Here is a 12,209-nt window from a genome sequence, read left to right on the forward strand (position 1 = left end):
GTGAACAAAGGTTAAAGCTATTAGAAACAATCAAATTTTAGTTTTTATACATATTTTTGTTTTGTAATCACTGAAGGAATATCCACAGAGGGAAGGTGGAGGGGTTGTAAGGGATGTGCAGAGATATTACACACACACACACACATACACATTGAAGATACACTCTCCCTCTCTATCTTCTCTCTCTCTCTCTCTCTCTCTCTCTCTCTCTCTCTCTCTCTCTCTGTTACACATACACACACTTTGACATAATGTGCAAATATACACACACATACTCAGACACTCACATTTAATGCTGAATGTAGAAACACAGTACGCATATAACGTTATTGTTCTGGTAAAAAGGTCCAATACTCCACTTCTCTCTCTCTCTCTCTCTCTCTCTTCTCTCTTTCTCTCTCTGCACACACACACACATACAGAAAGAACTACTTACACACACCACACTACACACCCTCTACACTACCTCTCTCTGTTACCTGCAATCCCCACCACTTCATATCAACATTTAATTTTCAATCAATTTAAATTTCAGAGTTCTCTCCCTTACTGATTTTGACAGTAATCATCACTGACGATTTTCATTTCATCATTAAGTTTAATTATAACAGATAAAGTATTCTTTTTGTTTCACCTCATTTAGACTTGCACTCGCTACAATATATTAGCCCACACTTAACCGTATTATGTTAACCTAACGCACTGTATTAAGTGTATTACTTTCAGTGTATTAAAAATGTTAGCCTACTCCATGTACATTAAGTGCATTAACCCACATTCCCAAGAGTATGTTAGCCCACACCTACTACAGTCATCACCCTCTCTCTATATACATACATACATACTATTGATTTTTCTAGGAGACATTCACAGGACGTCTGTTACATTTCCTGGACGTTATTGACCCCAGAACTCTGTTGGTCAGTGATAAGAAACTCCAGTCTTCCATCCAGTTGTTAGAACTCTACAAAAATGGTCAACTTCCTGACAATGTCCCCAACAGACAGTTGTGGGAGGCACAGAAGGTCAAGCAGGTAAGATCTTTATACACACTTTTACTTTGTATTACACACATATGCACACACACACGTATACATACACACTACTGTATTACTACTGCTGCTGCAACTACTTCTGCTACTACCACCACCAACACTACTGCTGGTGCTGTTACTGCTACTTCCACTGCTGCTGCTACTACTACTACTATCCCCAACCATCATCATCATCACTATAGCCACTACTATTATTTCTACCCCATTGAAAACGTTATTCCGTTTTTAAATTACTGACAAAAATGTTTTCCCTTGGTTAGGAAATTCATCCCTGTATCTCTCTGTGCAAGAACTTAAGGTGAGCACTTGATGCTAACAGAACCTTTGTTCATTACATCATCACTGCAGTCTATAATAATTATAATAATAATAATAATAATAATAATAATAATAATAATAATAATAATAATAATGTTCTTATTTATGAGCTTGGCTCTATGACTGCAATGGGGTTTGAACCATCGATCATTTGACTTGAGTTCACCTATGGTTATCTCTCTTACCTGAAAACATTGACACAAGGCAGCAAATGATGGATTAGGATGTTGTGAAGCTCATGCTTCTCTCAATGACTTTTGTTTAAACTATTTTCAACAAATTCGGCCCCAAACTCACCATATTTCCATAGATATGGTATCTTGACCTGATTTACAACTGATTGCAAGTTCCAGACAATGCATTGATGACATTTTAAAACCAATGAGATATATGGGTGGGGAAGAAGGCCTTTCACCAGCAATGAAATGAGAAAGTCCCAGAGTGAAGAACAGTGGAGAAAAGTCATCGATGGCCAATGCGCCACAGAGAGGGAAGGTCTTAAGGAAGTAAGTCTGTTGTCAGCTAATTGATCCAATAGGTTTATATTTGAAATCTCTTTCAATTTTCTCTCCCTCTCTCTCTCTCTCTCACTATTTCAGGCCATCATACATCCTGATACTGGTGAAAAAATATTTATGCCTTTCCGAATGTCAGGTAGAATAACATGTTTGTTTGTTTCTTTATTCTCCTCTACCGTTCTTTCCTGGCTGCATGCATCATCATCATCATCATCATCATCATCATCATCATCATCATCATCATTATTATCATTATTATTATTATTATTATTATTATTATCATTATTATTATTATTAAGGTAGCAAGCTGGCAGAATCGTTAGCACCTTTACGTCTGTCTTTATGAGTTCAAATTTCACCAAGGTCAACTCTGAAGGATTGTGGGAATGTTTTCTATTGTTCTGGGAGACAAGACACAGAAAAGGTGATGGGAAAGGTGGACGATGACCAGGGCTGAGGGTAGGAGTTGAATGGAACTGAGACCCTTGTTGTGGTAGCAGTAGGAGAGACAAAAGACACAGGTCTGTGAAGACACGGCTATAATGTGTTGATGTGGAGATCTTTGGAAGCCTGTTGTAAATAGGGGCCTTGCTTTGTCTTGGGTCCTTGATTCTCGAAGGGTTTATTGGACCCACCATTAGTGACATGCAGGGTGCTCTGTGGATCGAAACCGGGTAGTTTCCATCCAATCTCCAGGTAGGATTACAAATAATTTTCCCAGTAAAAGAGAAACATTAAGAAGGATTCACCCCACTAATGAGAGGCTCCTTTCTTTATGGACCCTGAAAGGATGAAAAGCAAGGTTGACCTTGGCAGGATTTGAACTCAGTGTACAGAGGTCCAGAACAAATACCACCAGGCATTTTACTCTGATACTCTAACAACGCTGCCATTTCACTGTCAGCAAAGATAGACGATCTTCGTATGGCTGTGGTCCAGGATGTCCGTAGCAGCAACTACAATAGTAGTAGTAGTAGTAGTAGTAGTAGTAATAATGTTCCAGTACTGTGATGTGAGTCTTTGTTGAGGGTCAACAGGGTGGTCAACAGGGCCGAAGTAGTTCCCTTTTTTAAAGAAGATTCCAAGTCTTTGGGAAATAGTTTTAGTAATGGTGAGGAGTGGGGGTCATCGTTGAAAGAGGATCTAGATTGAGAGATTTGTTGTTTGTAGGGTCTTTCAGGGTTTCCCAGGTATGGTGTTCATGTATTTGGGGTGAGGGTTGGGGTGACAAACATTATTGATTCCCACCTGTACCCTTGTACTCCCACTTTCATTGCACTCACTATCAACTGCAATCTCTCACTCTTACTACCACCACACTAACTGTCCCCTTTTCTCTTTTTTCTTTTACTTGTTTCAGTCATTAGACTGTGGCCATGCTGGGGCACTGCTTTCATGAATTTTAGTCTAATGAATCAACCCCAGGACGTGTGTGTCTTTGCATCTTGTTTGTCCCCCACAACCACTTGACAACCAGTGTTGCTTTGTTTACATCCCCATAGCTTAGCAGTTCAGCTACCAAATCCACTGATGAGGATTTGGTAGCTGAACACTATAGAAGAAGACACTTGGCCGAAGTGCCATGCAGGAAGACTGAACCTGGAACCATGTGGTTGGGGATGCAAGCTTCTTACCACATAACACCACCCTGCACCCACGCATTCCTGCATGAGTGAACCCTTTCACTTCACTTTACCTCATCTCTCAGCCATCCTCACTTTTCCTAGTCTCCACTCTGAAACTATTGTCACTCCCATCTTCTCTCACTCACCTTCCCTGTCGCCCTTCTTTCCCCTTCTCTCCCTCCTTCCCTCCGTCCCTCTCTCCTTGTCTGTCTGTCTCTCTGTCTCTCTCCACTTCCATATATGGTAAATGGAGGGCAGGGTTCTAAATACTAAATAGGATTTTATTAATCTCATTTTTTCCCTCCCTCTTTCAGGTTTCGTGCCATTTGGCTCCCCATTTGTAAGTATTCTGTCTTTAATTATATTAATGGCCTCACTATTTATTGTTGTTGTTGTTGTTGTTTTAACCATAGGTCAACTGCCACCCACTACACCATATGTCTGTCTGTCTGCATTGCATACATGCATCAGTCACCATCATCATCATTCAACATCTGCTTTCCCCTGCTGGCATGGGTCGGACAGTTTGACAGGAGCTGGCGAGCCAGAAGACTGCTCTGAGTTCTACTGTCTGTTGGCATGGTTTCTATGGCTGGATGCCCTTCCTAATGCCAACCAAATGTCTACCAAATCTATTCACTAGGCTTTGGTCAGCCTGAGGTTATAGTAAAAAAAAAAACACTTGCTCAAGGTACCACACAGTGGTTCTGAATCCAGGACCATGTGGTTGGGAAGTGAACCTCTTACCACACAGCCAGGCCAGTGTTTATCTATATAATCATATACATTATACTGCATAAACATACAATATTTGACATTCATTGATTAACATATAAATTGTTAGAATTAGATAAAAATATTTGATAAAAATTGATGAGGTCTACTACTACTACTACTACTACTACTACTACTACTCAGAAATTTGACTCTTTGTTTCCTGCAGGTTATTGGAATGCTGCTGCCAAATCCAACCATTGGCAAGACAATCCTTTGGCAATGGATGAATCAAAGCCACAACGCCTGCGTTAATTATGCCAACAGAAATGCTACCAAGGTAAGCTGAAGACAGCAGGGAGAACATTACCAACCATTCTAGAACTTTCTCTGCAGTTTCCTAATGTTTGTCATTTTTGGTCTATTCTCCTCATCTCAGAAATGTTGCTTTTGCTATAGTAAAAGACATTTTACCCAAGGTGCTGTACAGTGGGACTGAACCCAAAACCACATGGTTGGGAAGCAAACTTCTTACCTGCACAGCCATACCTTTGCCTATATTTGGAGAAATACTCCTGACTGCCCCTTGGCGGGTATTTTCAATGCAGGAAACTATTTTGACAAAGACATGCCATATGTATATTTATAGATCAAATCATTTGTATTTGATGCAAGGCTATTGTGTGTTGTAGTGAAGGCTAAGTGGCTAAGTGGTTAGGGACATTTGGCTCATGATCATAAGGTCGTGAGTTCGATTCCTGGTGGCACATTGAGTCCTTGAGCAAGACACTTTATTTCATGTTATTCCAGACCACTAGACCAAATAGATGCTCATGTGTAAAATATGTACACACACACAGGTGAAAATAGGTACGAGCATTTGCAAAATATGCCTGTACATGCATATATGTATATGTCCATCTGTAAAGTACGGGTGTGAGTACATTTGTGCATGTCTGAAGTACGAATGTGTGTGTGTGTGTGTGTTTTCGTGTATGTGTAAGTTACATGTGTGTGTATGCATATATAATCCATACTATTTAACAGTGGGTATATATATTGTTTATCTTCCGCAGCCGACCCCCATGAAACGGTTCATAGTAGGGTACGTCGGAGCTGTTTCCACCGCCGTCTCCATAGCTGTAAGTAGTTAACACACGGTTGTCTCCCTTATAACTATTTGAACTTTGTACAAATACATTTCATCCATTAATTTTGGTTTGGTCTTTGTATCCCAGGTTGGCATCAGTGTCCTCATAGAAAAAGCTGAACGTTTTAGCCCTGCTACCAAAATTTTCATCAAAAGATTCGTGCCGTTTCCTGCTGTCGGTGAGTGGCAACAATTCTCTCTCTCTCTCTTCTACATTTTGCCATTTCTTTCATCTTTCAAATCATTTATTTTTTTTACGAGTCTTTTTTTGTTTTGTCTTGTTTTTACTTTCCTTCCCGACCTGTTCCTGTTTATCCAGAGATACTGGGTTCAAGTCTTATGAGAGTGTTTGCTGGAATAATGTTATCATCATCATCATCATCATCATCATCATCATTTTGATATCTACTTTTCCTTGCGTGTATGGGTCAGACAAATGTTTGTTGGGGCCGTGTTTTCTTTGGCCTAAGGCCCTTCTTGTGTCCCTCTCTCACTTGTTTCTATGTGATGTAATAATAATAATAATAATAATAATAATCTTACACTCTCTTGAAAAACAAAACAGCCTGGCCATACTTTCATGCAGCCTGGAAGACAAACAAATGACTTCATTCATGAAGCATTGTTTGTAAACCGGTGAATGAAACACATGTGATGACAGGAGAGATATAGCATCATACACACACACACACACACACACACACACACACACACACACACACACATGTATGTATGTATATACATGTCATGATATTGACCAGACTATCGAATGTTGTTATACGTCACTGGTCACAATACACTTCACATCATTTTAGTATTTGGCTAATGCCACTCTGCTGGCAAGGTGAGCAAACCAACATCCCACCAGAATGGACCAACATGGAGTGAAGTGTTTTGCTCAAGAACACAACGCACTGCCCAGGTCTAGGAATTGAACCTGTGATTAGCAATTTTGTGTGTGATACTCTAACCATTAGGCCACTTGCCTTCACATGAATGTATACACACACACATGTCTATATGCTTGGGACAAATAGTTAACTATAGCTGTTAGTCCAAAAATTAATTAAACAAATACTTAATTAAAACAAGATCAATATAAATTACTAATTAAGAAGAAAAAGAAGCCTTAAATAAATGCTTGTTTATATTTGTTGATGAATTTATTTGTGTATTTTATTGATAGCAACTGCGAGTACTTGTAATGTGGTTCTGATGAGGAACAGTGAAATACCACAAGGTATTGAAGTATTTGACAGCAACAACAAACCTCTTGGGGCATCAGTCGTAGCAGCAAAAGTGGTGAGAGAAACCATTTCTTGAATCTTCTGCATTTTGCGTCTCTCTTTCTTCCTTCTTTCCATTTCCTTCCAAACAGCTTTATATGAAATCCTCTCATTTCAGTGTGGGTTGACTATGTCTATATTCTTTTATTTTTTCTATCTCTTTCTTCTTCTAATCATTGGACAGAAGGGTTTAGTTGACCCCTGTACTTAGTTTTTCGTTAAGGTTGGGATTTATTTAATCGGTCTCTTTTGCTAAACCATGATTATCTTTTGTCCTCTAAAATAGAATGAGGTAAATACAGTGATTTTAGATTATATAGGACAGAGAACCGGAGAGACAGTGACTTTCATGCCTTTCCCCCTGAGATTTAGTTGCTCAAGTGAAGTGAAATGACATCATCCGGGAAAGGAAATCGTAGAGGCAATATAAAGGTAGTTCACCTCCAGAGATATGAATGAAAAATGGAATATAAACAAGGGAAATAACTCATGTAGGCTCAGTTGTTGTGCAAGGGAGGCACCTTCAACATAATTAACGGTAAAAGGCTAAAATGGTATCATTTCTGGGTGAGGTAGGGTCGGGGGTTGGTTTTATAATCTGAGATATTTAAATACCATAGAAATTGGAATTGGTTGAGGGACTCTAGGGTTGTGACTAACTTTTGACTTTTTGTGACATGTATTCCTAGTTGTGACTGAGGCCATGCTAGAGCATTACTTCAAAGGGTTTTAGTTGAATGAATAAATCCTAGTCCTCGTTTTTTTTTTAATGCTTGGTAAAGGCTTTGGCCAGTCCAGGGCTATAGTAGAAGATGCTTGCTTAAGGTAGCATGCAATAGGACTGAACCTGGAACCGTGTGGTTGGAAAGCTACCTTCTTACCACACAACCACTTCCCCCCCCCCTCTCTCTCTATATATATATATACACTCACACACACACACACACATATCCTTGTATGCATGAATTCCTATCTTTGACTTTTATATCGAAATGCTTTGTGTGCATCTCTGTATTCTTACAGGCCTTGTTCCAAACTGCGCTCACCAGAATGTTTCTGCCGGCACCAATCCTCATCATTCCTCCATTAATTATGTCGCTTCTAGAAAAGTGAGTTCACGAAATTATCCCTTTCTCTCCAATGTTGTTGTTGTTGCTATAATTTACGTTACTTGTTGTTGTTATTTTTCAACCCTAGGTCAACCCTGATGAGCAGAACTATGATGAAAGGTGCACTAATCTTGATCATCCCATCTTTTTGTGTATTTAGAGTGTTACATTGTCCAGTGGGTCCTTCTTTTTTTTTTAAGAGAGCAAGATGTGATGAGGAGATTTGGCTGCTATTTCTAACATGTTGACAAAATGGTGTAGATGTCCCTTTGTTAAACTTGTCATTGTTATTTTTGTTAATGTTTATTTCCCGGTTAATATTTATTGAGCAAACTTTTGATCAAAGACGTTCCAGGTGTGACACCCCTGTCTATTTGTACATCTATGTCTACATTATCTAACGTCGACTTTATTTGATATGCTAGGCTGTGGTTTGGGGGAAATTTAGTTGTATTTCTAGCAGGTTACGTGCCCATGTAGAGGTGTCCAGTCGAATTTGTGGAGCAGGGAACAAAATACCTTGTAGTATTAACGTAGTTCTATTTGTTTTCTGAATTCAAACGGGAAGACAACATCATCTTTCGTCCTTCCACTGGTGAAATAAAGTACCAGTCACATACTGGGGATCGATGTAATTATACTAAATCTCAAATGTGTTTGATGTCGTAAGTAGAAAATATTTATTTCTTTCATTTTGTAATAGCAGAGTTATGTCCCTTCACCTTCTCCGTTCGTATTGCTCACATTGGATTCGAGTTGGCAGAATTGTTAACGGAGGGGAAAGAATGCGTTGCAGTGTTCTCGCTCTTTACGTTCTGAGTTCAAATCCCGCCGAGGTCGACTTAGCCTTTTATCCTTTGGAGTTCGATAAAATAAAGTACCAGTCTTACACTTGGGATTGGCCGTATCGACTAACCCCTCCCCTCAAAATGGCTGGCCTTGTGCCTAAATCAGATGTCACTATTTAAAGCAGTGCATTGGCAAAAATAATGCAAAATGTTTTTAAGTATTTCGTTAGAGTCTGAGCTGAAATTCCGCCGAGGTCAACTTTTCATCCTTTTGAGGTCAAGTACAGGTAGGAGGGTGGATCAATGGTATATCTAATCCTAAATTTCCGGCTTTGCACCTAAGCTAGAAACAATTACTTAGTGGTTGATAGAACACGAACCAGTTATATACTGTAGGGTTGGTTGATTCAGCTATTGATCCTTGTTTATACCAATTAATCTAATCCAAACTGTAGTGGATTGCATTAATAATAAGAAGAGCAGTCAGAGAGCACAAACGTCTGCCAAGGCAACACCAACATCCTCTCAATGATTTTTAAACTGAGAATATCTGGAATAAACTTGACTGCTCTCACAAACGAGAATACTAAAACTGAACCCGATCATTCTCAATACCCGGGTATCAGAATCTCATTGCTCAATATGTCACAGCATCTAACTTTGTCTTTCATATCAGAGGAATCTAAAGAAAAAAGCTCAAAGTACCACTCTGGTAGACGCTATCATTCCACGTCAGAATGGACCTGGGAATAATGGTAAATAAGGGCTGACTCCACATTCCTCACAGCTCCAGATCTCCTGAACTGGGACCTCATTACTGGATGCAGTTTACTAAGAACATACATGCATATGCACACACATACACAGATGCACACACAGATATACATACACATGTGAATGCACATAGATGCACACACACACACACACATTTTCTAAGAAGTCGAATTTGATGTCCAGAAAAGATGAACAACAAAGTTGACCTCAACAGGATTTTCTATTCACTGCACGGATAACCAGAGCAAAGACAAACACACGGTAATCTCTATGGCAACTCTACCAATTCTCCCATTCTCCACCCCCAGCCCTGCCAATCTTTGTCTTTATATCAATTATTCCTTACTTTACCACAACATAATTAATTGGTTGATCTCGTGAGGGAGCTTCAATATGGTTGCTCTATCTGCTAAAAATAGAAGCCAGTTCTCCCTCCAGTTACTCTCTACCATCTCACAAAATGACATTTTGGATGATCTGTGCTCCAGTATCCCTGAACATGATAATAATAGAGACAGGGTGGTCGTGGTTGGTATAGTTTTCATTATAAGGTCTGTTCAGTCAAGGCTGACTTGGGGTTAAAGAACAAACAATAATTTGTTGAAGAGGTGTGTAGTTCATCATCATCATCATCATCATCACCATCATCATCATCATCGTCATCATCATTTAACATATTCATCGTCATCATCGTCATCATCATTTAACATCCATTTTCCATGCTGACATGAAAGGTAATTTATTTTACCAACTTTGAAAGGATGAAAGGCAAAGCTGCCGTCTGTGGAATCTGAAGCCAGAACATAAAGAGTCCAGAGAAACAGCACCAGACATATGGTCCAATGTTGCCATTTCTGGTTTTGCTTGTCTGCTGACATTTCTGGTTTCCAATTTAGACACATGACCAGCAGTTTTGAGGAATGTGGGGAGACTAGCTGAGACTTTTGGACCCCAATAGTTGACTGGTATTTAATTTTATCGATTCTGGTGGGATGAAAGGCAAAATTGACCTTGGCTGGATTTGAACTTATGATTTAAACAACTGGAGGGAATACTGCAAAGCATTTTGTGTCTATTCTAATGATTCTAAAACTCCCACAATGAAAATGGTAATAATAATAATAATAATAATAATAATAATAATAATAATAATAATAATTGACCAGACATAATTATTAAAGACTGGGAAGAAAATACTTGTAGACTAATAGATGTAAGTGTTCGCACTGATAAAAATATATCTGTAAAGGAATTTGACAAATTAAGTAAATATAAGGACCTGGAAATTGAAATACAAAAGATGTGGAATCTTAAAACGAGAACTGTTCCTTTTATTGTAGGTGCCCTAGCTATGATAAAAAAGGGATGTCAGAAATATCTAGGTAAGATCCCAGGAGAACCATGTCTCAGAGATATCCAAAAGATTGTGCTGACAAGTACTGCCTACATCCTTAGAAAACCCCCTATCCATTTAAATGTCTGTGTTGTATTACATGAAGATAATTCTCTACTTCTCCTCCTGAAGCTTTCAGCCATACTGTAACATCTCTTATCCTTCACTCGCCCCACGACGCTGGGTGTGTCTCAGCAAGTGACTATAACAAACATGCAGTTTAAAAGTAATTAATAATAATAATACCCGAAGAATGAAATGCAAAGTCAACCTCAGCGGAACTCAGTACGTGAAGACGGACGAAATGCTTCTAAGCATTTTACCAGGCATGCTAACCATTTCTTATCCTTCACTCGTCTAAGGACGCTAGGTGTGTCTCGGCAAGTGACTGTAACAAACATGCAGTTTAAAAGTAAATAATAATAATAATAATAATAATGATAATAATAATAATAACAACAATGGTTTCAAATTTTGGTGCTAGGCCAGCAATTTCAGGAAAGGGGCTAAGTTGATTACATCGACCCCAGTGTTTCACTGGTACTTATTTTATCAACCCCAAAAGGAGGAAAGGCAAAGTTGACCTTGGCAGAATTTGAACTCAGAACAAAAAGACAGACGAAATACTGCTAAGCATTTTGCCCAGTGTGTTAACAATTCTGCCAGCTCAGCACCTTAGTGGTAGTAGTAGTAGTAGTAGTAGTAGTAGTAGTAGTAATAATAATAATAATAATAATAATAATAATAATAATAATAATGATGATGATGATGATGATGATGAAGATAGCTACAACAACAGCAACAACAATGATGAATAAATATATTTCTTATTTTCTTTCACCTGAAATGAACTTTCCACCTCCTGTGTCTCATGGTTCAATGTCTCTCAGAAATGGGATTCAAGATATTTTTGTTGTGTGTTTTGTGTGTGGTGGAAGTCATGGTGGCATTGGTGGTGATGGTGGTGATGACGGTGGTGGCGGCAGCAGCGGCGGTAGTGGTGGTAGTAGAAACTTCTTACTTTCCATTTAATATTACATTGCCTGTCTCTTCTGTTCCAGAAGCTGGCATGAATATTCAACTGCAGCACCAACAGCTACATACCTCTACTACCACCACGACAACTACCACCACGACAACCACCACCACCACCACCACCAGTGTACACTACACTCATACATATTCTTGGATTCATATACATACACACATACATACATATATACACACACACACATATATATATATATATATAGATGTATAGGGAAAAGGAAGATGAGCAGGATATTGCATAAATATTCATCTAATGTATATAATGTACATATATATGTGTGTATGTGTGTTTATGTCTGGATGGTTACATATATACATACGCACACACATACACACAAAGAGAAAAGAGAAGTAGGATGTTGCATAAATATTTATGTAATAAGTTACGTGTGTATGTATATATATATATATATATATATATATATATAT

General features: G+C 38.7%; 1 protein-coding gene across 1 annotated transcript in view; it reads left to right on the plus strand.

Annotated features, from left to right (window-relative positions):
* LOC106874271 (sideroflexin-5) overlaps positions 1-12,209 on the plus strand; it is a 20,485-nt gene that overhangs the window by 4,202 nt on the left and 4,074 nt on the right. Inside the window, exons 2-9 of the mRNA XM_014921934.2 lie at positions 861-1,034; positions 1,973-2,027; positions 3,831-3,856; positions 4,460-4,570; positions 5,307-5,372; positions 5,469-5,559; positions 6,567-6,682; positions 7,690-7,775. Of these exons, the coding sequence (XP_014777420.1) occupies positions 861-1,034; positions 1,973-2,027; positions 3,831-3,856; positions 4,460-4,570; positions 5,307-5,372; positions 5,469-5,559; positions 6,567-6,682; positions 7,690-7,775 (725 nt within the window). The remainder of the gene's footprint in view (positions 1-860; positions 1,035-1,972; positions 2,028-3,830; positions 3,857-4,459; positions 4,571-5,306; positions 5,373-5,468; positions 5,560-6,566; positions 6,683-7,689; positions 7,776-12,209) is intronic.

Source organism: Octopus bimaculoides, chromosome 18, assembly GCF_001194135.2.
Source record: "Octopus bimaculoides isolate UCB-OBI-ISO-001 chromosome 18, ASM119413v2, whole genome shotgun sequence".
Taxonomy (NCBI): domain Eukaryota; kingdom Metazoa; phylum Mollusca; class Cephalopoda; order Octopoda; family Octopodidae; genus Octopus; species Octopus bimaculoides.